Below are 26,646 nucleotides of genomic sequence, written 5' to 3' on the forward strand. Positions count from 1 at the left end.
AGGTACTCTAACTTTCTAGAATTGTACGGAATATCTCTTTCTGGGTCAGGCTGGAAGCAGCCACTACTACTTACATGAATTTTAATTGCATGAGTCAAGAAGAGGGCTGTGAAAATAACTAAAGACCCCTCACATCCTGGACATCAATTGTTTCAACTTCTACCCTCTAGGGCACTGCACACCAAAACAACTAGACACAAGGACAGTTTCTTCACTCTGCTAAACAACAAATTCCCACAATTCTGTCACATTACCTACTAAGACTGAATTACTATTATTTTTCTCTTCCTTCCTAGTATCTCTTCCCACTTATGACTCTAACCATGTTGCTTGTATCTTTACAATTTATATTGCATTTGTTTCCTAGTATAATTTGATGGCTTATTAGTGATAGTCATAGGTTACTAAGAGTGGTATCTTACGATTCTTGATGAATGTATTCTATTTTTCTTTATGTACACTGAGAGCATATGCCCCAAAGACAAATTCCTTGTCTGTCCAATCACACTTGGCCAGTAAGGAATTCTATTCTATTCTACTCTACTACTGTACACGGCGAAAAGAAGCAATACTTAAGCTCCCAAGGCGAGTTCTCCCTGCTAACTAGCTCGCTAAGAAGCAGAACGGAAGGGCCAAGGCAATCGACGCTTTATGTGCTTCGCCAAAGGGGGAGCGCCGCCGTGCCATTCTGCCAATCTTTTTTTGCAGAGGGAGTCTAAAGCTGCCCCTCGGATCGAGTAAAACGCCGCAGCGCTTGGCAAACTCAAAACAGGGAGCCCGCTATTCCCAGCTTAGAAGGAGAGCAATGCATTGCAACGCACAGCGCACATTCCTCACGTTTCCCCCGCACATCCGCTCTCCACACACCCATCGCCGCAAGACAGGGGCTCTCCAGGCGGGCGCCGGCGGAATCACGCCCCGCATCGTTACCTGCTGGCGAGCCAGGTGCAGTCCTTTGAGGCGTTGCTGCAGCTCCCGGCTGTAGGTACGCGCCGCCTCGATGCTCTCGTGCGCTTCCTGCAACAACGCCTCCGGCTCCGGCTCCATTTCCACCCCCGATGACGACCCACCGCCACTCGGCAGCGAGAGCCGCAGGCCCTCCGCTCAGCCAAGCCTACTATTGGCAGCAGCTTCAGAACCGGAAGCGAAGGACATCCGGGCATTTCAGTCGGGCAAGAGACAGGAAAGGGGGCGGGGTCTCCGAGGACCTCGGCTCGTGCGGGGAATCCCGTATTTTAATTTTTTTTTATTTTCGGAGTGATCACCGATTCCAATTGCCTAACTCTGAAGAATGAATGAAGATTGTAATCCATAGCTGTTTTCTGGACTGGTTTTAACCGAAGCGACGTATTTAATTACATCAAAAAGGACTTCTATTTTTAAACCAAATTACGGTAGATGATGGGCAGATACATGTTAAAAAGAATAGGCTCGTCATTCCGAGAAGCTATTTCATGACTCAGTTATGATTCTCACTCGGGACTTGCACCATCCATCAACCCATTATAGAGCTAATAGTGTTATGTTACCATAGAGAAGGATGCTAGAGAAAATATAAATCACTAGCTTTCAATAATTACTGTAAAGTAATTAGTATAAATACAAATCTTTCAGCAGAATACCTTATGCCACCAGACTTGAAATTTTGGGCTTAGACAATTTCGAACTTCGCCATCTTCAATCAGACCTAAGCATAGTACATAAAATTATCTGCTACAATGTCCTACCTGTTAATGACTACTTCAGCTTCAACCACAACAACACATGACCACACAATAGATACAAACTTATGGTAAACTGCTCCAAACTTGATTGCAGAAAATATGACTTCAGTAACAGAGTTGTCAGTGCCTGGAATCAGAGGTGGGTTGCTCCCGGTTCGGCCCGGATCAGGAGAACCAGTAATAGCGGTGGCAGGAGGCTCCGCCCACCCACTCGGACGCTTCTGTGCATACATGGAAGCTTCTGCACACACGGGGAGGAGCGTGCCCAAACCGGTAGTAAAAATATTGGCAATCCACCACTGCCTGGAATGTACTACTTGACACTGGTTTCTTCCCCAAACCCCCAAAACTATAACCTTAGACTGTCTACTGTCGACCTCACCCCATTCCTAAGAGGTCTTTAAGGGGCGTGTGTAAGCACACCAGTGTGCCTATCATCCCTGTCCTAATATTCCCTTGTATTCATATTTATGTAGTTACCGGTAGTTACAAAGCACATCTAAATAACATTAAAGTAACCAAAATATCTTTACAATCCCCAAGGTATGTCACAACTTTTGAACACCCCTAATGTTTGGAAATCGAAAGGTGAAAAAATTGACATGCCCAGAGGTAGTCCTTGACTTACAACCATAATGGAGCCCAAAATTTCTATTGTTAAGTGAGATAATTGCTAAGTGAGCTTTGTCCTATTTTATGACCTTCCTTGTCACAGTTGTGCACTGCATTTTTAGGTTAATAAAATAGTTTAAGTTTAATGGCTTTCCCATTGACTTTGCTTGCCAGAGGATTGCAAAAGATAATTTCATGACTCCCGGGACACTATAATCATCATAAAGGAGTCAGTTGCAAAGCATCCAAATTTTGATCATGTGACCATGGGGATGCAGCAATGGTTGTAAGCAGTGGTGGGTTCCAGATCCCGTTCCAACCGGTACGGTTGGAACGGGCCCGGTGTCACCCACATTGACACGCACAGCGCACATGCAAATGTGCACAGCACATCCATGCATCATACCTGCCTGCAACACCTCCGCAAGCCACTGCGACGCGTCAGCTGCTTGGCGGAGCGTCGCACAGGCACCGTACGTGCCATGCACATGCACGGAAGCGCCAAAGGCTTAAAGGACAGGTAAGGACCTTGGGTGGGCGGATGGGCCCTCCGGAGCACCGTACCGGAATGGTACCTGGTGCTCCGGGCAGGCTCCGGTATGCCCGTACTGGGGCGTACCGTCTGCAACCCACCACTAGTTGTAATTGTGAAAAGCTGTCATAAGTCATTTTTTAAACAAACCTGTAGGTCAAGGACTACCAGTATGCAGGTACATGGGTTAAGGTTGGAGTTAGGGTTCTTCCTTCCTTCAGAATGTATATATATTTAATTATGTGAATGTTTCTGTCGCAAAAGTTGAACTGATCTGTTGGCGTCAATATTTGATTGGTTGATGATTGCTGGAGGCTGGCTCGAGAGCCAAATGTTTAGTCGTGCTGCCAACTCCATTGCATGGTGATTTCGTGAAACAAAATCACATGGTGACACTTTCACAGAATTAAATATATATACGTTCCGAAGAAAGAAATCAAAGAAAGCAGGATGCTGCAAGAAGAAAGATGGAAAGTTAGCAGCACAATAGCTGGCACAAGAGATCATCACCAGTTTGTGCTAGTTGATTTCGATTTCTGTCAGCAAAGTTTCAAATGACAGGATTAATTTTGTGTCCAAAATGTCCCAATACTGTCGATCCAAATTTCCCGGTTGTTATGTAGCCTACACTTATGACAAAAAATGGTAGGTAGGCAACGTTGTGCCAATTTCCATCAAACAAAATGATGCATTGGTAACATTTATGCATCCACGAGGCCCTGCTCATTCATTTTATTAGCCTAAAAGACAAGGTGTTTGTTGAGTTCCAGAACCACATCTTATTTGCGTGCTTCTAGCACCTTCAGTTACATCGTCAGGTCAACAGTATCAATTCCCAGAAGCGACACTAAAGAACATGGCGCGTACATTCAATAATAAATAAGGGATCATTGGAATTTGGCAGTACAAACAGTACGGATTTTGGTTTGGGAACCATATAGCAATAGCAGTAGCAATAGCAGTTAGACTTATATACCACTTCATAGGGCTTTCAGCCCTCTCTAAGCGGTTTACAGAGTCAGCATATTGCCCCCAACAATCCAGGTCCTCATTTCACCCACCTTGGAAGGATGGAAGGCTGAGTCAACCTTGAGCTGGTGAGATTTGAACAGCCGAACTGCAGAACTGCAGTCAGCTGAAGTAGCCTGCAGTGCTGCACTCTAACCACTGCGCCACCTCGGCTCTTATTAAGATACCCACTTTAGGCTTGGGAACCTAGGATAACCTGCCCAATTGTCAGCTTGGGAACCAGACAGTTACCCACATAAGGCTTTGAAACCTTGAGGAAGAAATCAAACTACAGGCTTGGGATCCTGAACTATGAAACCCACCTGTGGCTGGTATTGCACGGCTATTGGGCCGTACAATGGTGATGGGGTTGCTAGTTCAAGTGCCTGAACTGGTAGTGACAATGTCACCATGGGCCAATGCAATATAATAGTAGTAATGATGTCTATATAAACCAAAAAAGACGAAACAATAATAGAATGCATGTGATGTTGCCATACGTCCTCAACTTTGTTCCTATTTTTAGGGCTTTATACATCAGAGATGAAAAATCAACCCTACTTTTTTAGGGGGGTTGAAACATGCTCTAATGAAAATGATTTAACAGCGTTTCCAGAAGGGTTTTTTTTTTTGGTAAAAGCAAAAACTACAATTACAAAAACTATCAACTTTACACTCAATTTGTGAACTATTGGAAAGCAGTAAGAAATTGAAATTTTATGTTTGAAAACCTTGTTTGCTAAGTTATTATGCACAGTTTTATGTTTCTCATACCTTTCCTTCCAGAGATATAAAAAGCCAAACTTTAATCTTTTTTCGAGCCGCAGTCATTTTCGGCCAACTTTGCTCCAACTTATCTAGATGGAGATCGCTCATGAAAATGCTTTTATTATTTTGTTTAATAAAACACAAGTTGTACAAGATGGCCAAGTTTTGTTTCTCTCAACTAAGTATTGCCAAAGATATTATGTCTCAAAGTTGCTGAACCCTCAAGGTTATACTGTAGAAGGCTGTGTTATGGGGTCAAACTATTCTATTTGGAGAAAACTTAAGGAAAGAAGGAAGGAAGTCAGAGATTTGCCTTTTTGAAATGACTATATCTCCGCAAGTATTGCATTGGCACACGTAACACTTTACTCATGTTTATTGGGAACATGTATGCATGTTCACACAAAATTTCATTGAAATCTGTGATAGTTGAGCAGGGAGCCCCAGACTACTTGACATGGTGTGACCCCCAAGTTTGTTATCTTCTTGATCTAAAAATCAAAGCTGAAAGATCATGGTATGATGCCTATGGTGGTCCTAGTGGTTGTCAGTACACTGGGTGCCCTACCAAAAAGTCTTGGACAGCACTTAGAAAATCTGTACATTGAAAAAAAATTCCATCTGTCAATTACAAAAGGCTATACAAGTTGAATCTATATATCTACTATGCTGATACTAAATCCCAACTTCCTGGGAATAATTTGATGTCTATGAAGGCCAACACCAGCTAAAGAACAAGCAGCTTTGATTCAACATTGTTGTATATATAACAATAATTGAAACAAATTCACCACCAGTCAATTGCAAAAGGCAGCTTTACTTGGAACAGGTTTATATCCTGTGATGATACTCGTAAACACCATCAAACATCAATATCTGGCTATCCCAGGTCTTTGAGAAAGATTGGATAGGTGGATAAAAGAATCCAATCTGAGCATCTGGCTGACTGTGCAATGAACATAATGGTCCCTCCTCTGATTCTTCTATGTAACTAACATATTATGCTCTGAAGTCACCCAGTTTGTGGCTGAGGGTGGATTTGAACCTGTCTCTGCTCCTATTACACTATGCTGGTTTTAATGCATGCCTGTCATAAATTTAGTGAAATAATATAATTTCACTATAAATTTCTGAGGGCCATACCTAAGGCTCTGGAAACTTTTCAGGCACATTTACAAGATTTTACATTAGTTTTCTACATAATATAAATATGGCTTTCTCTCTAGAAATTTATCCTAATGGAAAACAATGAATTAGAATTCTTTATTAGAATTCTTTATTGGCCAAGTGTAATTAGGAATTTATCACAAGGAATTTGTCATTTCTGTGCATACGCTCTCAGTGTGATCACAATTTTGATACATCATTATCGTAATCATTTTAAAAATGCATTCATCATAAAACAATAGATACAACATTTAGTGATTGTCATGGATACTTAATAAGCAATCAACATAGATCATACTAGGATACTAAGTAAAGAATATAAATTTACTTAGTATCCTGGTATGATTTATGTTTGAATTAAATGAAATAAAACCATGAATTAAAAGCAACATCCTAGAAGAACATAGTGCAATGCACTCACTTCCAATATTGATAGCGAAAGAATGAACTACTAGATGGCCACCAGGAGTCGAATTCAGCTCAAAACAGCCTTTTAATCATTTTATGCCTTGAAAACAAAGCAAAACCACCTCTCTGCTCCCCCCCTCCCGCCCAGCGACCCGCCGGAAAGAGCCTTCCTCTAATTGGCTTAAGAGGCTCACGTGACATAGAACACGGCAACGAGCGGGCCTTGGCAGAGCTCTCCTGTCACGTGCTTCCCGAGAGCGCACGCCCCTCCCTCCCAAGCGTCGCGGCGCTCCAAATCCCTCCCCCTTCCCCGCCTCTCGCGCGGTCTTTTCTGGTTTGCCCGATTGTATTTCTCGCGCGGGAATTTCCGATTCGGTTCCTCTTCCCGCTGAATGGCGGATAGGAGCCGTCGGCAGGCGGCTTTCTTGCAGGGAAGATGGCCGTGTTCGCGGCCGCTACCGCTTCGCCGACCGACGGGGCTGCCCAGGTAAACGCTGAGGAGAGGGACGGCAGGCAGAGCAAGGGGAGAAGAGCGGGGACACCCTTCGATCTCCGCGCTTTTGCTCGCCCGAGCGCGGAGGGGAAAGCGGTTGGGATGCCGAGATCTCTTTGTACTTTGGCTTTAACCTTTTGACACCTTCTTCCCTTCCCCTTTAATATATGCATGCAACCTTTGCCTGTTAATCTGGATTTTAAGGCGGGAATGAAATGGTCTTTTTGCCTGTATTAGCCTGTTGATTTCACGTGTTTCATTTAGCGGACGCACTCTTTGGTTTTGCGATCCCTCCCAAAACCGAGGATCCTTGGCAGCTGATCCTTGGGTTGCGAAGTCCAAGGTTAGAGAGAGGAGGTGTCAAACTCTACTGTTCTTTTGCTAACTTTCCAAGGAACTCTTTCTGCCTACTGTCTATATGGAGAGTCTCCAGTCATCCAACAGGTCACGGGTGTCCCAAAGCTGCTTTTTTCAAGAGGCAACTTGTCTTTCTGGTCTTTCTCCATACTGTAATTCCCAACCCGGACACTCAAGAAGGGCCATCGGGATTTAGCTCTGTGGAATTTAAAGACTGTTAGTAATGTGGTCCTCTTTTTAGGATTTTAGTGTCAGACAAGAAATACTGGAAAGTTAATTAAACTAGTTATAGTTGTCAATATTTCTTTGCACAGTATAGAAATTGTGTTAAGACTTATCTGAAGCCCGGTAATGATTCTAGTAGAACCTTGTATTTCTTATTTAAGGACATTTTCTTATCCTTGACCTGTTTCACTGGTTTTATTTTGTTTAAGTCAACCTTGGCCATCGATGTGGTGACAGATGTAAGGGCCAGATTGTGCTCCCATCCATATTTTTGTTTAAATAGGCATGACTACTTTGTTCTTCTTGACTCATGAAAAAGAAATTAGGAAAGCAATCTGCTGTAATACAAAAGCTAGTCCTCAACTTACAATGGCAATTGGTATCAGGTTTCCCATTGCTAAGCAAGGCAACTAAGCAATTAAGTGATTCGTGCTCAATTTCATGTCCTTTTTTGCCATGGTTGTTGAATGAATCCCTGTAGTTGTTACGGGAATCCAGCTTCTCCCACTGGCTTTGCTTGTTGGATATCAGCTGGGAAGGTCACAAATGATGACTACATGAGCCAGAAATGCTGCAACCAGTGTAAACACATGCCAATTGCCAAATACCCAAATTTTGATCACATGACTGTGGGGATGCTGTGACAGTAGTAAAAGTGAGGACCAGCTGTAAATCACTTTTTTCAGTGTGGTTGTAACTTTGAATGGGTCACTAAACAAAAGTCAATGATTATCTACACTATATGTCTGTCCAGTTTTTTCTTCATTTTTGTGCACTGGCATTAATAATTCAGCTGGAAGTTGGTCTAGGTTCTCCAAATTAAAGCCTGAATGTGCTGCCTGTTAACAAGAAGACATGTCTGAAATAAATAATATATACTTTAAGCTGCAAAAAGATGTGATGTTTGCAGTCCCCAAATGTTTTAAAACATCTTTGTGGTCGTAAATCCAAAGCACTGCGCAACACTTAAAAATAATGCCATGGGTTTGTGAGTTATATGCTGAAAATCCTTAAAAACAATTCCAAAGTGAATATCACCTTGATGAGATATTACATTTGCATTTTATTGTACTTATATCTACGCTCTTTCTTTATAGTCATGTACAAAACGGAAGGAAGACAACATTTCTATTAAAGCAATTACCAATTATTTTTCGCCATTGGGGAAAAATGTTGAGAGTGTATTGTCACCACCAAAGTCTAATAATATAATGGATTATTTTAAAAAAACTTCTATAAATGAGAAAGCTCCATCACCTCTACTGGAGCAAGAAAGCAAAGCAAACGTAGTATCGCTGGAAAATTCTTCAAAGCCTCCATCGAAACTTAAGTCGAGAGGAAAGCGGAATAAATTAAAAACTGATAAAACGCCTGAGCCTTTGGTAGAAGTGAATAAAGATAATGATAAAGAAACACCCAATCCACAAGAAGAAAACTCTAAGGCTAGTTTCATGAATCACAACGATATTGCATTGATTGACCTCACAAATGAAGAACAGGCATTAAATGTTTGTGGTGAAGGCCTTCTCAGTAAAGTTAGTTATAAGAATGAGGAAAGAAAATCTAAAATAATAAAAAGCAATACAAAAAAATTAAAAAGAAGGAAACCTAAGAATGAAATGGACTTGTTTGAAAATTCTATCCCTGAGACACAGACAAAGGATTCACATAAAGAAACTAATAAACAAATTGCGTCTGTCACTGAATCAGAAAATAAAACTGTAGTGCTTACTCTGGATCCTGAGCCTAGAGCACCAATGACATCATACAATACTGTCACTGTATCATTTGAAGACTTCTTAAAAAGCCAAGGAGAAGACTTCGAACAGATTCCAAGAAAACAGACACCTGATGATTTTGTTGCCTTGGATAAAACAGATGTTGATCAAGATACTCAAGATTTGCCACTTAAGAAAGTGACTGTCCTCGCCCAAATTCATTCTGTCCCTCCAAAATCTCTCCGGTCCCAGAAAATTGCCTCTATTTTTGTAAACCCAAAAAGGAAAGCCAAAGTAAAAAAGAGTTCAGCTTCCTCAGAAATGGAGTATATTGAACAGGTGACTCAAAAAAGAAAGTCCAATGTGGTGATTGCGGAAGAGGAGTTAGAACTGGCAGTATTAGAAAGTGCAGGTTCAGAGACTGTGAAATCGAAATGCACTGCAGAAGAACGATACCAATTTATGAAAGCTTTTAGGCAGCCAGGGGCAGATGTCGTGAAAAATGGAGCTAAAAGGGGACCTAGTAAGCAGAAAGATGTTGAAGAAAAACTAGCAAGCCACAAATTAGAAGAGGAAGAATGCGAAGATGAGTCTAACCAAAAACCTGCAAATAATGCATTGATGGCTTATGATAGTGGCCCTGACCATGACATTATGAAAAAATGTGATCGCACCAGAGTAAGAAATAAATCCAAAAAGCGGAAGGGCATAGTGGAAGCAAAAGAGAAGGCTTTCAATATTAATGATAACCAGAATAATAATGCCCATGGTCCTATTAATAGGACAACACCAACTGAGAAAGAAAAAGAATTTTCTCAAAAAAGTAAGAGATTGAGAAGACATTGTCGGCAAAAGAGAAGTCAGAATACACCAGAAAAAGCCATGGTTTCACAGCCTATTACTGAAAATGCACCAGATGCTTGCCCTCTGCAGACTTCGACTCCTAAAACAAAGCGATCCTTTAAAAATGACTTGTATACAGCTGAAGTGATAACTGAGCCCTTTGATTCAAACAGCCCAATAAGGTAATGTTATTTTTACATATTAATAGAATAGAATAACAGAGTTGGAAGGAACCTTGGAGGTCTTCTAGTCCAACCCCCTGCCTAGACAGGAAACCCTATAGCATTTCAGACAAATGGTTATCCAACATCTTCTTAAAAACTTCCAGTGTTGGAGCATTCACAACTTTTGGAGGAAAGTTGTTCCACTGATTAATTGTTCTAACTGTGAGGAAATTTCTCCTCAGTTCTAAGTTGCTTCTCTCCTTGATTGGTTTTAACCATTGCTTCTTGTCCTACCCTCAGGTGCTTTGGAGAATTGCTTGACTCCCTCTTCTTTGTGGCAGCCCCTGAGATATTGGAGCTCTGCTATCATGTCTCCCCTAGTCCTTCTTTTCATTAAACTAGACATACCCAGTTCCTGCAACCGTTCTTCATATGTTTTAGCCTCCAGTCCCCTAATCCCCTAATATTTTGAGAGTAAAAGTAATGATTGTTACATAATTTTGTCTGGAAATAGAAATTTATCAGGGTTTCAAAACATACTAAAGTTGCATTTCTTTAAAAAGTTTAACATTATGGGGTGGGTTTTTTTTAATACAGGATGAAGTTCACCCGAATTAATACCTCAGACAGATCTGCGCATCAGAATGTAAAGGTATGATAAATCTGAATGAAAGTAACCCTTGAAGCATCACTGTAAAAAGTTAAGGTTAGATAGCTGGATTTCAAATGTGAAAATGACCTTTGAATGATGTATGAAAATTAAGCCTCTTAAACCCATGAAAAATATAAGGTTTGCACAGGCCTATTTTCACACTTCATGGAAAATATTTACACTAAGCTAAGATTGCCATTATTATGATCATGTAACTTAAATTTTCAATTACGTGCATTATCTTGTGGTCAAATAATATACTTAGAGAATGAATGGGCAGAGTAATGAAAGCAAATTTGAGGCATTTTCTGATCTTGCTGCACTTAGACATTTTGCAAATGAGTATACTGGCTCCTTAAGTAGAATGCTTGGAAATTTGTATATGTATATACCATATAAGAAGCACCTGAGTATAAGACGCACCAAGATTTTGAAGAGGCAAATTTTTTTAAAAAAGGGTTTGCACTCTGCAGACCTCCCAAAAACTGCCTGTTTTTCATGAAAACGGGCCTGGTTTATTTTTTTCAAAAAACGGTATGAATTGCCTTTAGGAGGTTTGTAGATTGCTCCTGGGCGGTGGGGGAGGGAGGGCAAAAACAAGCAAAAATCAACCTATTTTTCATGAAAACTGGCCTCTTTTTTTTTTTCAAAAAAAGGGCATGCATAGCCTTTAGGAGGCTTATAGAGTGCTCCTGGGGGCTGGGAGAGCAAAATTGAGCAAAAATGCTCAATTTTTCTCTAATTTCTGCTCGCCCCCACCCCCAGGAGCAATCTGAAAGCCTCCTAAAGGCTATGCACGGCCATTTTGGTGAAGGGGCTGGGGTTTCTGGAGGCAAAAAAAATGCTGTATTCAGTGTGTAAGGTGCACCCAGATTTTCACCCTCTTTTTTGAGGGAAAAAGGTGCAACTTATACTTTGAAAAATACGGTATGTGCAATGTACACATTTGTTATAACTGTCTAATTATTTTCATGTTTTGCACCATATCAGAGGTCTACTTAATATGTGGCATTAATACTGTTCATTATAGTCAGAGGTATCTTATAGGAAGGAAAAACACAGTTAGGAAAGAGTGCATGTATTTCAGCTCACAGCTGTTAATTATTTTTCATTTTTGTGGTAGATGAATTCAACTTCTAGTAATATTTTCAAAGCAAAGAAATTGGTTGAGAAAGCAAAGGCTGTACAGCATAATCGAATGTCAAGAACTATGGAAGAAGCATTCCATATATCTTTAAGACGCTCTTCCAGACAACGGGCTCTTGCTGAAAAGAAACATTTAGAAAAAATAGAAGTAAGTGTTGAGTTCACTGATTTATGTAATCATAGTTTTGCTGTTGAAATTAACTGAAATGTTTCCTGTTGAGTTTGAAATAACTTAATAAACTTGCTTTGCTTTACATGTTTCATTTTACATTCATTTGAAGTTTAATTATAGCAAAAAAAGCAATAGAAACTTTACAAACAGCCCAAGTGTTTTCTAAGTTATAATAAGTAGATTTGGAGAGCACAATAACATGAAAGCATGCCATATATTATTTTTTACCTATATTATTTGTTACTATAAATCTTGATACATTATTTCAATACAATATACTTAAATTATTAATATTCTATTATTTAAGTACCTTGGAGTATTGAACATAGAGGAGAAGAAGAAAGAAAAAATAAATATCCTATCAATATAAGTTACCACTTAGGACATTGATGTTACCAGCATTATGATTATTTAGCTTTTTCATTCAAAACTAACTATAACATTGGAAATAAGGAGAAGAAGGAAGAGCATATATTAAGATATTTGTTCTGTAAGAAAGGTTGCAATTTTAAGCTTATTTTTTGGATGTTTGCTCTTACTTAGTGGCTTTTTTCTTAGTGGCAGTTAGAAACCAGCTGTCCATTGTTTGTTTTGGTCTTACTGAGTCATCTGCTGGGGTCTTCTTTAGTCATCAAACCAGAGAGCATCCCTTTCATTCATTGCAGATTTGTTATGGGGATAGCATCTGTTCCTTAGGCCTAGAACTCCTTGAAGAGAACATGATAAAACTGATCCACACATATGCTGATATGTTCATGATAAATCATGTTTGTAATGATTTGCTACATTTATTATATATGCCAGGGTGGTGCAGTGGTTAGAATGCAGTATTGCAGGTTAATTCCCTTCACTGCTAGGAATTTGATCCTGGCAGGACTCAAGGTTGACTCAACTTTTCATCCTTCCAAGGTTGGTAAAATGAGGATCCTGATTGTTGGGGAAAATATTCTGACTTTGTAAATTATTTAGAGACAGCTGTAAAGAACTGTGAAGTGGTATATTGGCCATGGAGCTATAATGTGCCCTGAGCTCCATGGCCTTACTAACATTGCATGAAATATAAAGACATATTAATTTACCAGAGAATTTATGCATCAAAGGTTAGGAAATTTTAACAATTATTGGGGGAAAAACAAGGGAGCAAGTTGATGAAGTATGCACCTACACATCACCAACAGGCAATCAAAGATTCCTCCAGTCTTTGAGTGGTAATAATAATTTGTTAATGTTTGTTTTTATGCAGAACTCCCAGGCTCTGGATTCAGGCACTGTGTCAGACCAGATAGAAAATCCCAAAAAACTCCAAAGTGTAAATGATGTATTGGGGAAAAGAACCAAATTTGGGAAGGCAACTAAGAAGTCAAATGGTAATAAATGTTACTTATCTATATATATAAAAGTAAAATACCACTCACGCAGCATCATGAAATTTCCAGAACTGTAAAGCCTACAAACTTGAAATTGGGCACGTATGTTCCTCTTGCTTCTAGGTGCTCGCTAAGAAAGGATTTTTCAAAATGATCATCAGATCATTAGTATTTCTTTTACTATTATTAACACACTCTGATGCTAAGGAGTTAGACATTCTACTCCCCCTCCCCACCTGAAAAGAACTCTGTTCCAACTGCCGCTTGGGCGTGGATGTGGCCAGCGTGTGACTCATCCGGCCTGTGGGCTGGCAGTTTAGACATTCTACTCCCCTCCCTACCTGAAAAACGCTCTGATGGTTTTAGACTGAGGGAAAGAAGGGGATAAGATAGGAGAGGTCTCTGTGGGGCAAGCCTGAGGGAGTGAAGGGGAGGGAGAGGAGCCTGATCACATAGTTTTGTAACAGAGCACAGCTATCCAGCTAGTTTACAATATGTTCAGTGACTACAACAGAGACAAGCAAAGTGAGATCTGTGATTATAAACCCTGTCCCTTTGTAATTGTGCAAATAACAGCCATAAATTTGCTGGCTAAGATAGAGCCGTAATTAAAAAGAGAAAATTAGAGGAGCCTTTGTCACTGTGTAAAATTGTGTAATAGTGCCTGGAAAGATTCATAAAAATGAATGTTTAATTAAGAGATTTTCATTTCTCTTACATTGTTTCATTACTAGAGTAAGACTAAAGTGTTGCCTATACATAATTTAATAGTAATTTAGCAATATGTTTTCTTTAAAGGGAAGGAGAAAATGTCTTTGGCAATTAGGAAAAAAAATAAAAAATCTACAGATGCTGCAGTTATTGTTATCAAATCCAGGTCAGTCCATTATCATTACATGGAATAACGATATAACTATGGGCGTTACTCTGTCTCTAAATTAAATTGAAAATTGCATTTTGCTAGTATTTATTTGTTGAGCCTGAAGTCTCTTGATTCAAAAATGCGTAGCTTCAGTTAGTGCTCAGACACATGTTTGATAGAAGCAATACAAGCATGCGCACTGGCCAGCTGACAGGGCAGCTCCTCACGTGCCCTAACAAATGGCTCCGCGTGGCATTCGTGCCATAGGTCCGCCATCACGGCCCTACACCATTCTAGACTAGTGGCTGACCATAGGATGCTGGAAACAGTTGTAAATGCAAGCGCATTGGTAAGCACCTGAAATGTGAACACATGTCTGCGGGATGGCGTATCACAACTTCAGTCATAAGTACTTTTTGGGAAGACTGTTATAACTTTGGTCACTAAGGGAACAATTATAAATTGAGGACTAACTATGGTCTTGCAAATAGGGAACATTTGAAACTCCCTTTTGGTTATACATTGCAGGGGGAGGTCATTTTTGTTTTCAACAACCCCCCCCCCTTTTTTTTTTCTGATCTCATTGATTATTCTTAGTAAGCTTCTTCGGATCTTTACAAACAGCATTGCTGTAATCAGTTGCTGTGTACTGAAGCTATTTTTGGTTGTCATTTTCATTAGTGAAGATGAGTCTGAAAACTCGCAAGATTACACAGAGTTCAAAGCAAAACGTGAATTTTTAATGAGCGGTTTGCCAGAATCTTTAAAGAAAAAGATTGCAAAAAAAGCAGCGGTGTTGGAAGCATATTCGGCAGCTAATTCCTGTTTTCAAAAAGTGATCCATGTTCAGCAGAAGGACAATGGTGAGTGCTGATCTTTTGAAGTTTTTCTAATAACTATTAAGTTATTGAATGTTTTCACTTCAAGGGGTGGTTTATGGACACATTTAGTACATTAAATGTTATTTGATTATGTGATTATTTTGTGTTTATGGAAGTATTTTACATCAGAATCTTAGTACTTTGGGGGAATAAGATACCAGATATTAAGAAAACATAGCCAAAGAAGAGACTAGAAATATAAAAGTAGGTTGTATAGGAGTGAAAACTACTAAGTGCGTAGTAATGTTGCATCTGTGTTATTAGGCAAGCCAACCAATGAGTTTTTGCTTAGAGAACTTAATAGTCAGGTGTTTATTTTGTGCTTAAGTTCATTTCATTAGAGTGAGTCTTTTTGTATAATATTGATTTCTGCAGTACTTTGTCTAGCTTTCTCCTGAGACACTTGTTAATTATCAATGATGAATGAATATTGCCGCATCATTTGATTTTCCTATAATTTCTATTCAAGAATAACTTTCTAAAAGTTGTTACTTGAATTTTTATTCTTTTGTAGGATGCTTGATGTGGAGATTGGCCCCACCGTCTTGTCGCTTCTTTACTAGACTTAAGGATGTGAATTCTGAAGTAACTGATGTGGCAAAACTTACTCTTTCCCTGGGTGAACTCTCAGTTTTAACTACGCAACTTAATAGCAACGATTCTGCAGTTGTGGTGGTTAGTATTTTTTCATCCTTTTTATGACCATTTTGAGTAAACATGGTGACACTTAAAACACAAAATAGAGCAGTGTTTCTCAACCTTGGCAACTTGAAGATGTCTGGACTTCAAGTCCCAGAATTCCCCAGCCAGCGAATGCTGGCTGGGGAATTCTGGGACTTGAAGTCCAGACATCTTCAAGTTGCCAAGGTTGAGAAACACTGAAATAGAGAACCAGGATTCTCACTGTTGTTTGCAAATTACATGCCAGTGCAGCTGCCTGATTGCTCCTGCTTCGTTTCTCCCGGTGGTGAAAACAGTTTTCATAACCATAGAAATTCAGCAAGAAAGTTTAATGACTTTTGATTTGCCTTTTCTTATAAATCAGGAATTATAAGCTAAGTTAGTCCTTGTCTTTAGGTTCTGACTTACTGGATTTTACATTTTAGAAATGTCTTACTGGGGTTTAGGGAAGTTTTGGTAGAATTCTATATGTGATTTTACTGACATAAGAACAATATTATATGGAATGGCATTTATTAAATTAAGGTAAAATAACTTTCATTGTCATTTATCTGTATACACATCAGCACACATTAAAATGAAATTCCAATGCCTGACTCTTGAAAGAACAATGTCACCAATCCAAGGATACCAACAATAATAATATAACAGCAGCAGCACAAAAATTAAAGTTATATGTTGCCTAACTCTTAATGACTGTTGGGCACCTTACCAATTGCTAAAACGTTTAAAAATAAAGAACAGTATAAAAAAGACAAAAACAGCACAAGACCAAAGATAGCAAGAGAAAATACAGAGGGAGGGAGGGAGGGAGGGAGGGAGGAAGGAAGGAAGGAAGGAAGGAAGGAAAATATCAGTCATTCCTCTCCAAAGGATTACATTTAACCAAGAATGATGAATCAAAATTCATAGGAATCATGACTTAAAGTTGTATATGAATGATGCATGTGAACAAATTTTATGTGAAATTTTTTATTGTTGAAGTGAATTTTATTACCACATATACTACATAGTTTCTAGAGACTATTGTGTTCTTTTCAAACAATCGTTAATTACCAGAAATATTCAGTATGCAAGCAATATATGTTTTTTTTTATTTGCAGCCATCTGGATGGCGACCAGTATTTTCCAAAACTCAGAGGGATGTTTTGTTGGAAGAGATTCAATCTTTCAATGCTCAGTTTCCAGTGAAACCATTTTTTGATCTACTTTGGAAAAAACAAGCTCCTCCTGAAAACAATAAACAAGGTTGTCAGTATGTGTAATTAAAGTTATTGTGTAGATAATGCAAAATATATGGATTTACTGAGAAGTAAAATCTTTAATTGAGGGAAATATATTCTCCAGAAAAATTGATATTAGACAGTCCTGGGGGATTCATCTAATTCTCAATAGATTCATTTTGAGAGCACAGGTAGATGAAAGAGAATGCTAAAATATGCACAGAACTATACAATATTTAAGACTATAGTCCTATTATCTTTTGGTTAGGTTAAATATTGATGCTAGAAATGCACAGAGATATGACATCTTGCTGTTTTTCTCTCTCTATAACCAGTAAATAAATGTGAATCTGTTAATTCTGAAACAATCACAGTTGAAGTTCAGAAAGAAGGCAAACGGAAACGAAACAGTGAAGATCGCAAATGCAAAAGAAAGAGCCGGAAGGAAAAATCAGGGCTTGAATTATCAAAAAGCCCTTCCCAGATACCAGGTGCGAAACGAAGTGGTGAAGAAAATAGCTTCATAATAGATATGGATAAGGTGAAAGAATTTGAGATGAAAGTAACAGAAGATTCTCAGTCTGGATGCTTTAGAAGATAGAATAGAATAGAATAGAATTCTTTATTGGCCAAGTGTGATTGGACACAGAAGGAATTTGTCTTTGGTGCACATAAAAGACAAGATACATTCGTCACGAATCATAAAGTACAACACTTAATGATAGTCATAGGGTATAAATAAGCAATCAAATCATACTAGGAAATAATATCAATATAAATCGTAAGGATACAAGCAACAAAGTTACAGTCATACAGTCATAAGTGGGAGGAGATGGGTGATAGGAACGATGAGAAGACTAACATAGTAATAGTGATGCAGACTTAGTAAATAGTTTGACAGTGTTGAGGGAATTATTTGTTTAGCAGAGTGATGGCGATCGGGGAAAAACTGTCCTTGTGTCTACTTGTCTTGGTGTGCAGTGCTCTATAGCGTCATTTTGTGGGTAGGAGTTGAAACAATTTATGTCCAGGATGTGAGGGTTCTGTAAATATTTTCACGGCCCTCTTTTGGACTTGTGCAGTGCCTCAATAGAAGGCAGGTTGACAGTAATTGTTCTTTCTGCAGTCTGATTATCCTCTGAAGTCTGTGTCTGCCTTGTTGGGTTGCAGAGCCAAACCAGACAGTTATAGAGGTGCAGATGACAGACTCAGATCCCTGTGTAATTCATAAAGCTAGAACTTCCCTTGTTTTTTTCAACCAGAAATATATTAAAGGTAGTCCTTGACTTAGGACCATAATTGACCCCAAAATGTCCATTGTTGAACAAGACAGCTTTTAAGTGAATTTTTCCACATTGTATGACTTTTCTAGCCATAGTTGTTAAGTGAATCATTGCAATTGCAATTGTTAAGTGAATCTGGCTTCCTCGTTGACTTGGTTTGTCAGAGCTGATCATGTGGCCCTGGAGCACATAAATTCATGCCAGTTGCCAAGCGTCTGAATTTTGATCACCTGACTATGGGGATACTACAGTGATCAGCGGTTCTAAATGAATGGCTGTAAGTCGAGGACTGCTTGTATAGAAAACTTCATTATTGAAGAGATTGATGAGACCTAAATTGGCTAATGCACTGCATGCTCCAGAGAATTGTAATGGGAAAGTATAAAATGAACAGCAAACTAGGAAGATAATTAACAATCAATTCCCAGACATTCCTTCTGCTACAGCAGTATAATGTTGAATCTACGATGCTACCATTTTAATTATTTATTTAGTTATAAATGTTAAGCAATTTTAAATTGTGCTATCTCAGTTAATCTACACTTTCAATAATTTATGAATTTAGATTAATCAAACTTGTCCTTTTCTCTGAAAACCTCTTGTTAATATTCACTATTTCTTATCGAAAGAAGAAAATTGCTATCTCTTTTATGAATCTGATTTGTTTAAAGTGATAGCTAAAATTAACTGCTGTTTTAGATTCAGATATTAAACTTTGATTAATTGAAGACAGAATGAAACTTCAAGTCGTGACGCTTGGTATAATGTCAGAATGCAGTGTGCTTGTTAGAGCAATGATATATTAACTAATGATTAGAATGAGCTAGAGAAGTGCTAGGTTTTGAGGTAATAAATGCATGAGGCATCTTAAAACAAGTAACTTTATTTTCATGCCTACAGATTTTGCAGGTGAAGATACGCTTTGGACCGAAAAATACCAGCCACAAAACTCCAGTGAACTTATAGGCAACATAGAAGCAATTAAAAAGCTACATAGGTCAGAAATCACTTTTTAAAAAAATATAAATGATAGCCAGCCCTTCGAGGTGGTCAAGACAAGAAACCAATACCATGAGTACTAACGCTACTTTTACTTTCTATTTGTCATAACAGACTCCTGCAAGTCTGAGAGCCCATCTCTCCCCACTTGCCTTTCCTTTTCAGGGAGGGTCTCTCTTGAGAGGTTTACCACTCTTCCATTCTTTCTGTTGACAGAAGTTGCTATTCAGAGCGTTGTATTGGCTATGGTTCTTTCTCCTCCTGCCTCAAGGGTATTCCCCCAAGCAATTACAATATTTCCGTGATGGCGAACCTATGGCATGCGTGCCTAAAGTGGCATGCGGAGCCATGTCGCCTGGCACCTGTGGCTTTGCCTGTCCCTTTTCCGGGTTTCTGGTATGCATGTGCACACGACGATCAGCTGGCCTTCCTGCGTGCGGCAGTGCCGGAAACTGGAAGCGCTGGTCTTCCATTCTCCAGCATGAGCATGTGCGCTGGCCAGCTGATTGTCGTATGTGCATACGCACAAGTAACCGGAAGACATGCCCCCTGGGAAGCAGCCCTGAGGAGCATACCTGCGTGCCCTCAGTGCCAAAAAGGTTTGCCATCACTGCAATAGTTGTTATACCTGGTTCTCTCACTGTATCATTTATCTATCAGTATCTATCTGTCAATATCCATCCACCCATACAGCCTTTTAGAAACTGGAGGGTTTAAAATAAGAATGTACATGGTACCCTCAAGCTATGACCACAATTGAGCCCAAGATTTATGTTGCTAAGTGAAAAATTTGGGAAGTGAGTTTTGCCCCATTTTACAACTTTTCTTGCCACATTTGTTAAGTGAATCGCTGCAGTTGTTTAAATTAAATCTGGTTTCCCCATTGACTTCGCTTGTCAGAAGTTCGCAGAAGGGGATCACATGACCCTGGGACACTGCAACCGTCATAAATATGAGTCAGCTGCTAAAGTGTCCAGATTTGGGTCACATAACCATGGGGATACTGCAGTGGTCGTAAGTGTGAAAAATGGGCATAAGTCACTTTTTCCAGTGTCATCGTAACTTCGAACGGTCACTAAACGTACTATTGTAAGTGGAGGACTGACTACCTGTATTGCTGTGGATGATGATGAACGTGGCATTCTCTTTATTTTTATTAGGTGGCTGTGTGAATGGAAGAGAAAAGCCAGTTGGGAAGAAAACAGGACACAAAAAGAAAAGAAGAATGGCAGCAAAGATGGTATATTGGAAACTTTCCCCATTCTTTAAAATAAAATGTATCAGGCTTACTGTAATTGTTAATGCGAGCTATAGCAAGAGCCTAGAAGGGGTATACGTTTGGTGTAAAAGATTGTTGATTAATTTGATCTGTGGAGGGTTTTGTTTCCTCCTACCTTTCATTTTTTCTCATGGAATGTTAGGACATACATTATGAAATGAATATGGATAATGAATCCAAGAATTAAAAACCGGTCCAGGGTTACATGCTCAAGTTAAGGACTGATTTTATTGCCTGTGCCGTTCTGTAACTGGACAGACTCCTCGGAGCATCTGGACTTCGTAGACGACACATCAGTCAGCGATGAAGAGAACGTTTTGTGCAACACCATGTTGCTCATTGGACCCCCGGGGATAGGGAAGACGGCAGCCGTCTACGCTTGCGCACAGGAGCTTGGCTTCAAGGTTTGTGCTAGTGGCAAATAGAGTAGAAGGGTGTTATGCCGTTGTGTTATGAACTTATCTGTTCTTTACCATTACCTTGCAGATATTTGAAGTGAATGCTTCTTGCCAACGCAGTGGAAGGCAGATTCTCTCACAATTAAAAGAAGCTACTCAGTCTCACCAGGTGAACAAACAAGGTGTACATGCTCATAAGCCGTGCTTCTTTAACCATTACAGCACCACTAAGTCTCCAAGTAAGATATTTCTTCTTCTTTTGCACAGTCATTAAAAGGAAAGGATGGAGCAATTACAATTGTTATTTGACATAAAATAACTGTGTTATAGCTGTATATTTAGAGAGGGACGATTTCAGTCTTACCTGATCAATTACCATTTATCTCTGTTGCACTACACCAGGGGTGTCAAACTCAAGTCCTGGAGGCCGGAACTGGCCCGGCTTGCGGGGCCACTCTGGAAACGATGAAGGACTGGCCCTCAATGCTTCTGCCAGCAAAAATGGGCTCCCGAGCTCTGTTTTCACTGGCAGTGGTTTGTAGGAGGCTGTGGCAGCCGGAAACAGCTATTTATAAATAGCTCAAGGCAGTGAACATACCTATAACCCCTTCCTCCTCCTCCAACAACAACCCTGTGAGGTGATGTCAGAGAGAGGGACTTCCCCAAATCACCCAGTTAACTTTCATGCCTAAGGCAAGACTAGAACTCACAATCTCCTGGTTTCTAGCCCAATGCCTTAATCCCATGATGGCGAACAGGTGGCACACAGAGCCATTTCTGAGGGCACACAAGGCGTTGCCCTGTCAGCATGTGTGCCCATGGGGAGGATGAAAAATAGCCCAATGCGCAAACTGGAAGTGAACTTCCGGTTTGCGTGTTGGGTAATTTTTCATCCTCCCCAGTCTCCTAGAAAGTCCCTGGAGCCTGGGAAAGACGAAAAACGGACCTACTGGAAGTCGGAAAATGGGCTGTCTCTAGCCTCCGGGGGGACAGGGAGGCCGTTTTCACCCTCACCAAGCTCCTAGAAAGCCTCTGGAGCCTGGGGAGGGCGAAAAACAGACTTACCGGCCCTTGATCACTAGATCAAACTCACTCTGCTATCAACACATGTAGAGTTATGCTAAATATCATTAAACCAAGCAGAGAGCCAGTTTAGTGTGGTGGTTACAGGCACTAGTGTCAATTAGAAACCAGGAGACTCCAAGTTCTAATTCTGCTTTAATGATAGAACCAGCTGAGTGACTCTTAGCCCTAGGAAGGAGAAGGCACTGACAAAATAGTTCTGATAATCTTGCCAAAAAACCTGCAGGCACTTGTGTAGGCGGTTGCCAGGAATCAACCCTGACTTGAAAGCACAACCTCATTTCTCCCCACCACCACCCACCCCCAAACAAAAAAAACCTAACAGCACCATCCCTGACCTACGTTTAATTTTAACAATAATTACAACGAATTCAGCTCAGCCCTATGTACCTCTTAGGATGTGGCCCTCAGTGTGCTTCCCAAAGGCCAAGTGCAGCCTCTTTCGAGATAGATTCCTTTGGAAATAGCAGATTTATATTAAGGAAAAGAGTTCTCCTTGTAATATGAACGCTAATGTTTTCCAGTTGTAAGTTTATGTATAAATTTGCTGTTGTAGAGAAACAGTCTCCCAAAAAAGAGTGGTCCCCAAGGAAGTTTTCAGGTTCACCCAGGAAAGTTGGATCAAAACAAAGCTTAATGCCCAAAACGCTTGACAACTATTTTAAATTAACTTCCAAACTGAAGAACCAAGAAGAAAAAGTACCAAGGAGCAATAAAGGTAAACTTTACCGTAGGATAAAATACATATGTTCTTTAGAAATGAAGTACTGAGTGCGCTTATTTGCTTTGTAAAAAAATTGAATTAGGTACAATGAGTGATCTGTTAGCTGCTATAGAGGTTGAGAACTTGTAGCATGTGATCTTTGGGTATGAGGGAAATACGATTTCTCTGTCCTTTTTTTTCTTTTTAAACAGAATCAAAACCTGTATTTGAAGCCTTGTAGATGTTGTGTATAATTTGCTATGTAGGGGGGCTGCACTTAAAAATCAGCCACGAAACTGTTCTACTTCTCTTGGGTTGGCAACAGAAAATTCCTGACATCCCTACTTGGTGCACAAAAAGCATCAACGCTGAACTTACAAATATTTTTTAAAAAAATATGGCTAAAATCATCAGTATTCTCACCTGACATAAGCAAGATGTCAGTCAGAGTGTCAAAATCTAGCAAGATTTGGCAGCCTTCATATCTCAGGTGAAATTCCCAATCTTTTTTTTTTCCAACTCAATGCCAAGTGTCCATGCAAGATTGAATACTGCTGTTTCTTTGATTGAACAATTCCATTTAAAGGGATCCAGAAAGCAGACTTTCCCTCTTTCACAGTCTCTGTCTTCTGGAACAATATTCCCCAAAGATCCATTTAATCATATACCAATAGTGTTCTGGAAGTCACCCTGTCCCTGAAACTAATTAAATGAAAAAATAAATAAATATTTGTGTTGCCTTACGAGTTAGATTTCCTGCTGTTGACCTGTATGAGGTATAACATATCCCTGCTGCCATTTGTTTTCTTCAGCTACTATATATTGTCAGTTTCTGTATAGGTAGTCCTCAATGTACGGCCACAATTAAGCCCAAAATTCCTGTGGCTAAAATGAACATATTTTAAGTGAGTTTTGTCCCATTGTTCCACCTTTTTTGCTCAATTCTGCCTTCCCTAGTCCCCAGGAGCTTTCTAAAAGCTTCCTACAGGCTATGCAAGGCCATTTTAGTGAAGGGGCGGGGTTTTGGGAGGCAAAAAATGCTGTATTAAGTGTGTAAGATGCACCCAGATTTTCAGCCTCTTTTTTGAGGGGAAAAGGTGCGTCTTATACTCTGAAAAATACGGTAATAATTACATAAAAGAAAGGATCAACTGACTACATAGGTCTATGTAATGGATATAAAATGTAATTGTTGAAAGATCTAATCACTATATGGAAACATTTATGCCAGAAATGTCCCACTATGTCCAATGTTTTTAATGTTTATCTAATAAAAAACTTTTTATAATATGTATGTATATATATTTTATATATGAGTCAATTGCCAAGTTTCAGAATTTTGATCACCTAACTATGGAAATGCTGCAATGGTCATAAGTTTGAAAAATGGTCCTAAGTCACTTTTCTCAGGTTTGTTGTAACTGTGAACAGTCACTAAATGAACTGTTGTAAGTCCACCTAATCTAACTATCCACAATTGTATTATATGTCATTGTAAAATTAAGCTTTCAATGCAAGGGAGCCATAATTTTGTTGACATATTTTAAGGAAATTTTACATCCCAGTATTGCATTACTTTTTTTCTTTTCTGATACAAATCAGATTGTACTTTTTTCTTCACACAGAAAATAGGAAAAGCTTAACTGAAAAGAAACCAGAGTTAAAATCAGGAGAAAGGAGAAACAAGGAAGAAGAATCCAGTAATAAATGTGCAACTTCTCTTATTCTTTTTGAAGAGGTAATATTAAATGCAAGTCCTATTCTCTCTACTACTATCCTGAATAAAGGAAAAAGGACAAAGTCTGTCTCAGTTTTTAAAAATTAATTAATTGCTAAATATATGGCTACCCAGCTCTCACATAGTGACTTTGAGTGGCTTACAACATATTTAATTATTAATATATTAATATATTTTATATTTATTAATTCAGAATGTAGATACAATACAATACAATAGCAGAGTTGGAAGGGACCTTGGAGGTCTTCTAGTCCAACCCCCTGCCTAGGCAGGAAATCCTATACCGTTTCAGACAAATGGCTATCCAACATCATCTTAAAGACTTCCAGGGTTGGGGCATTCACAACTTCTGGAGGCAAGCTGTTCTACGGATTAATTGTTCTAATGGTCAGGAAATTTCTCTTCAGTTCTAAATTACTTCTCTCCTTGATTAGTTTCCACCCATTGCTTCTTGTCCTACCCTCAGGTGCTTTGGAGAATAGTTTGACTCCCTCTTCTTTGTGGCAGCCCCTGAGATATTGGAACACTGCTATCATGTCTCCCCTAGTCCTTCTTTTCATTAAACTAGACATACTCAGTTCCTGCAACTGTTCTTCAGATTCCACTCAAATTTTGTTATTTCCAATAAATAGAATCCTAGTGATTCTAAATAATACTCTGTTTGATTTACCATTGCACTTAAGTTACTTTTCAGGTCCTATAGTTGAGGGCTGCCTATATACAACAATTAGAAACATGTTTCAATTCTCCTAGGTTGATATAATATTTGATGAAGATACTGGCTTTCTAAATGCAGTAAAGACCTTCATGAGCACTACCAAGAGACCTGTCATTCTAACCACCAATGGTAGGCAAATGTTAATTTTGTAATTGTTCAGCTGTCTGGTTGCTTTAATCTTACATTAAATATCCATTTTGAAGACATTGTTCTAGGATTTAATTAAAACAATTGTTTGAACTCTTTTAACTTCAAGAGGACAGTTCCAAAAATGAACTGCCTAGCTACTGTTTTGTGCATTGAAAGAATATTACGGTTCCTTCGGGCAACAGATTCTTTCATCAATACATTTTGAGGTCTAGTGCATAAATTAAGTAATCAGCCGTGAGGTGACTGTGGGTGCCAGAGCATAATCTTGTCCTTCCCCCATAGCAGTTTTCAGGGTCCCAAAATTTAAGTTTAAAAAAGATCTGTAGCATTTGCAAAATGTTATCTTATGTTGGAATTTTCTCATGAGATGTTTTGAGATTTTGGACAAGAGTGCCAGAATCCTGTCAGATTGGATCAGGGGTGGCCTTCAAAAATTGCAGCAACGGGTTCGCTCCCCTGTTGCTGGATGGGCGCAGCCTAGTTGGCCTCCTGCACCAGGGCGGGGGGGGGGCGTTTTTTGCCCTCCCCAGGCTCCAGAGGTTTTCTTCGAGCCTCCAGGAGAGCGAAAACTGCTTCCCCCGGGCTCCAGGGGCTGGAACAGGCCCGTTTTGGACTTCCAGAACCTCCAGTAGGCCCATTTTCCCCCTGCCCAAGTCTCCACGTAGGCCTTGCACTTACCTGGCATGATGAGCGTGGTGACTCCGGCGAGGGGGGGAGGGGAGGAGTGTGCCTGGGCAGTCAGAGGTAGCCTTTGGGAGTTTGCAGAACTGGGCAGAATCCTAGCTAGAGGCTTGCGCGAATCCACAGTAGCCCACCCCTGGATTGGATAATCTTTGCAGCATTTGCCCATTTATCTATTTTTTTTTTCTTTGTCTATTTTTATTTGGGCTCCAAGCAATCTTTGAAGAATAGATTTCCAGTTAGGCACCATAGTTTTTATGGACATTAACTTCTAAGTTAAAGAATGAATTCCCTTCCCTTATTTATTTAGGACTCCACTAGCTTCATCCTAGCAAAGTGAATCTTTATTAATCAACCAGATATCTTCTCACATAATTTGGTCTAAGAAACATCAAGAATTGTTGGAAGTAAGGTTTGTCACTGTGAGACAATGTTTTGCAATTGCAAAATGAAATCTGATTTTCTAATATGTTGTTTGTTGTCCAGAGAAATAGTTTTGTAAGTGCCGTTTTCAAAAACAAAACAAACATCCTGTGCTCTTTGTTGAGGGTCCCCCAGATGGTATTATCAAGTGTTTCCCCCTCAGGAATAGTACAAAATTCTGAGAGGGT

The 26,646-nt window shown here is 39.5% G+C and overlaps 2 protein-coding genes across 2 annotated transcripts in view; one reads left to right on the forward strand and one right to left on the reverse strand.

The window, feature by feature from the left end:
- The window catches only part of CRLF3 (cytokine receptor like factor 3), a 35,501-nt gene extending 34,365 nt beyond the window's left edge, over positions 1–1,136 (reverse strand). Inside the window, exon 1 of the mRNA XM_032211883.1 lies at positions 931–1,136. Within this exon, the coding sequence (XP_032067774.1) occupies positions 931–1,047 (117 nt within the window). The 5' untranslated portion in view covers positions 1,048–1,136. The remainder of the gene's footprint in view (positions 1–930) is intronic.
- Positions 1,137–6,556: 5,420 nt separating this feature from the next.
- ATAD5 (ATPase family AAA domain containing 5) overlaps positions 6,557–26,646 on the forward strand; it is a 28,741-nt gene continuing 8,651 nt past the window's right edge. Inside the window, exons 1-17 of the mRNA XM_032210600.1 lie at positions 6,557–6,706; positions 8,392–10,037; positions 10,617–10,671; positions 11,795–11,965; positions 13,233–13,356; positions 14,155–14,233; positions 14,900–15,081; positions 15,614–15,774; positions 16,884–17,028; positions 17,339–17,494; positions 19,187–19,283; positions 20,446–20,525; positions 20,823–20,968; positions 21,051–21,201; positions 22,602–22,763; positions 24,374–24,486; positions 25,240–25,333. Of these exons, the coding sequence (XP_032066491.1) occupies positions 6,656–6,706; positions 8,392–10,037; positions 10,617–10,671; positions 11,795–11,965; positions 13,233–13,356; positions 14,155–14,233; positions 14,900–15,081; positions 15,614–15,774; positions 16,884–17,028; positions 17,339–17,494; positions 19,187–19,283; positions 20,446–20,525; positions 20,823–20,968; positions 21,051–21,201; positions 22,602–22,763; positions 24,374–24,486; positions 25,240–25,333 (3,613 nt within the window). The 5' untranslated portion in view covers positions 6,557–6,655. The remainder of the gene's footprint in view (positions 6,707–8,391; positions 10,038–10,616; positions 10,672–11,794; positions 11,966–13,232; positions 13,357–14,154; positions 14,234–14,899; positions 15,082–15,613; positions 15,775–16,883; positions 17,029–17,338; positions 17,495–19,186; positions 19,284–20,445; positions 20,526–20,822; positions 20,969–21,050; positions 21,202–22,601; positions 22,764–24,373; positions 24,487–25,239; positions 25,334–26,646) is intronic.

The sequence above is a fragment of the Thamnophis elegans genome, chromosome 2 (genome assembly GCF_009769535.1).
Source record: "Thamnophis elegans isolate rThaEle1 chromosome 2, rThaEle1.pri, whole genome shotgun sequence".
Classification (NCBI taxonomy): Eukaryota; Metazoa; Chordata; class Lepidosauria; order Squamata; family Colubridae; genus Thamnophis; species Thamnophis elegans.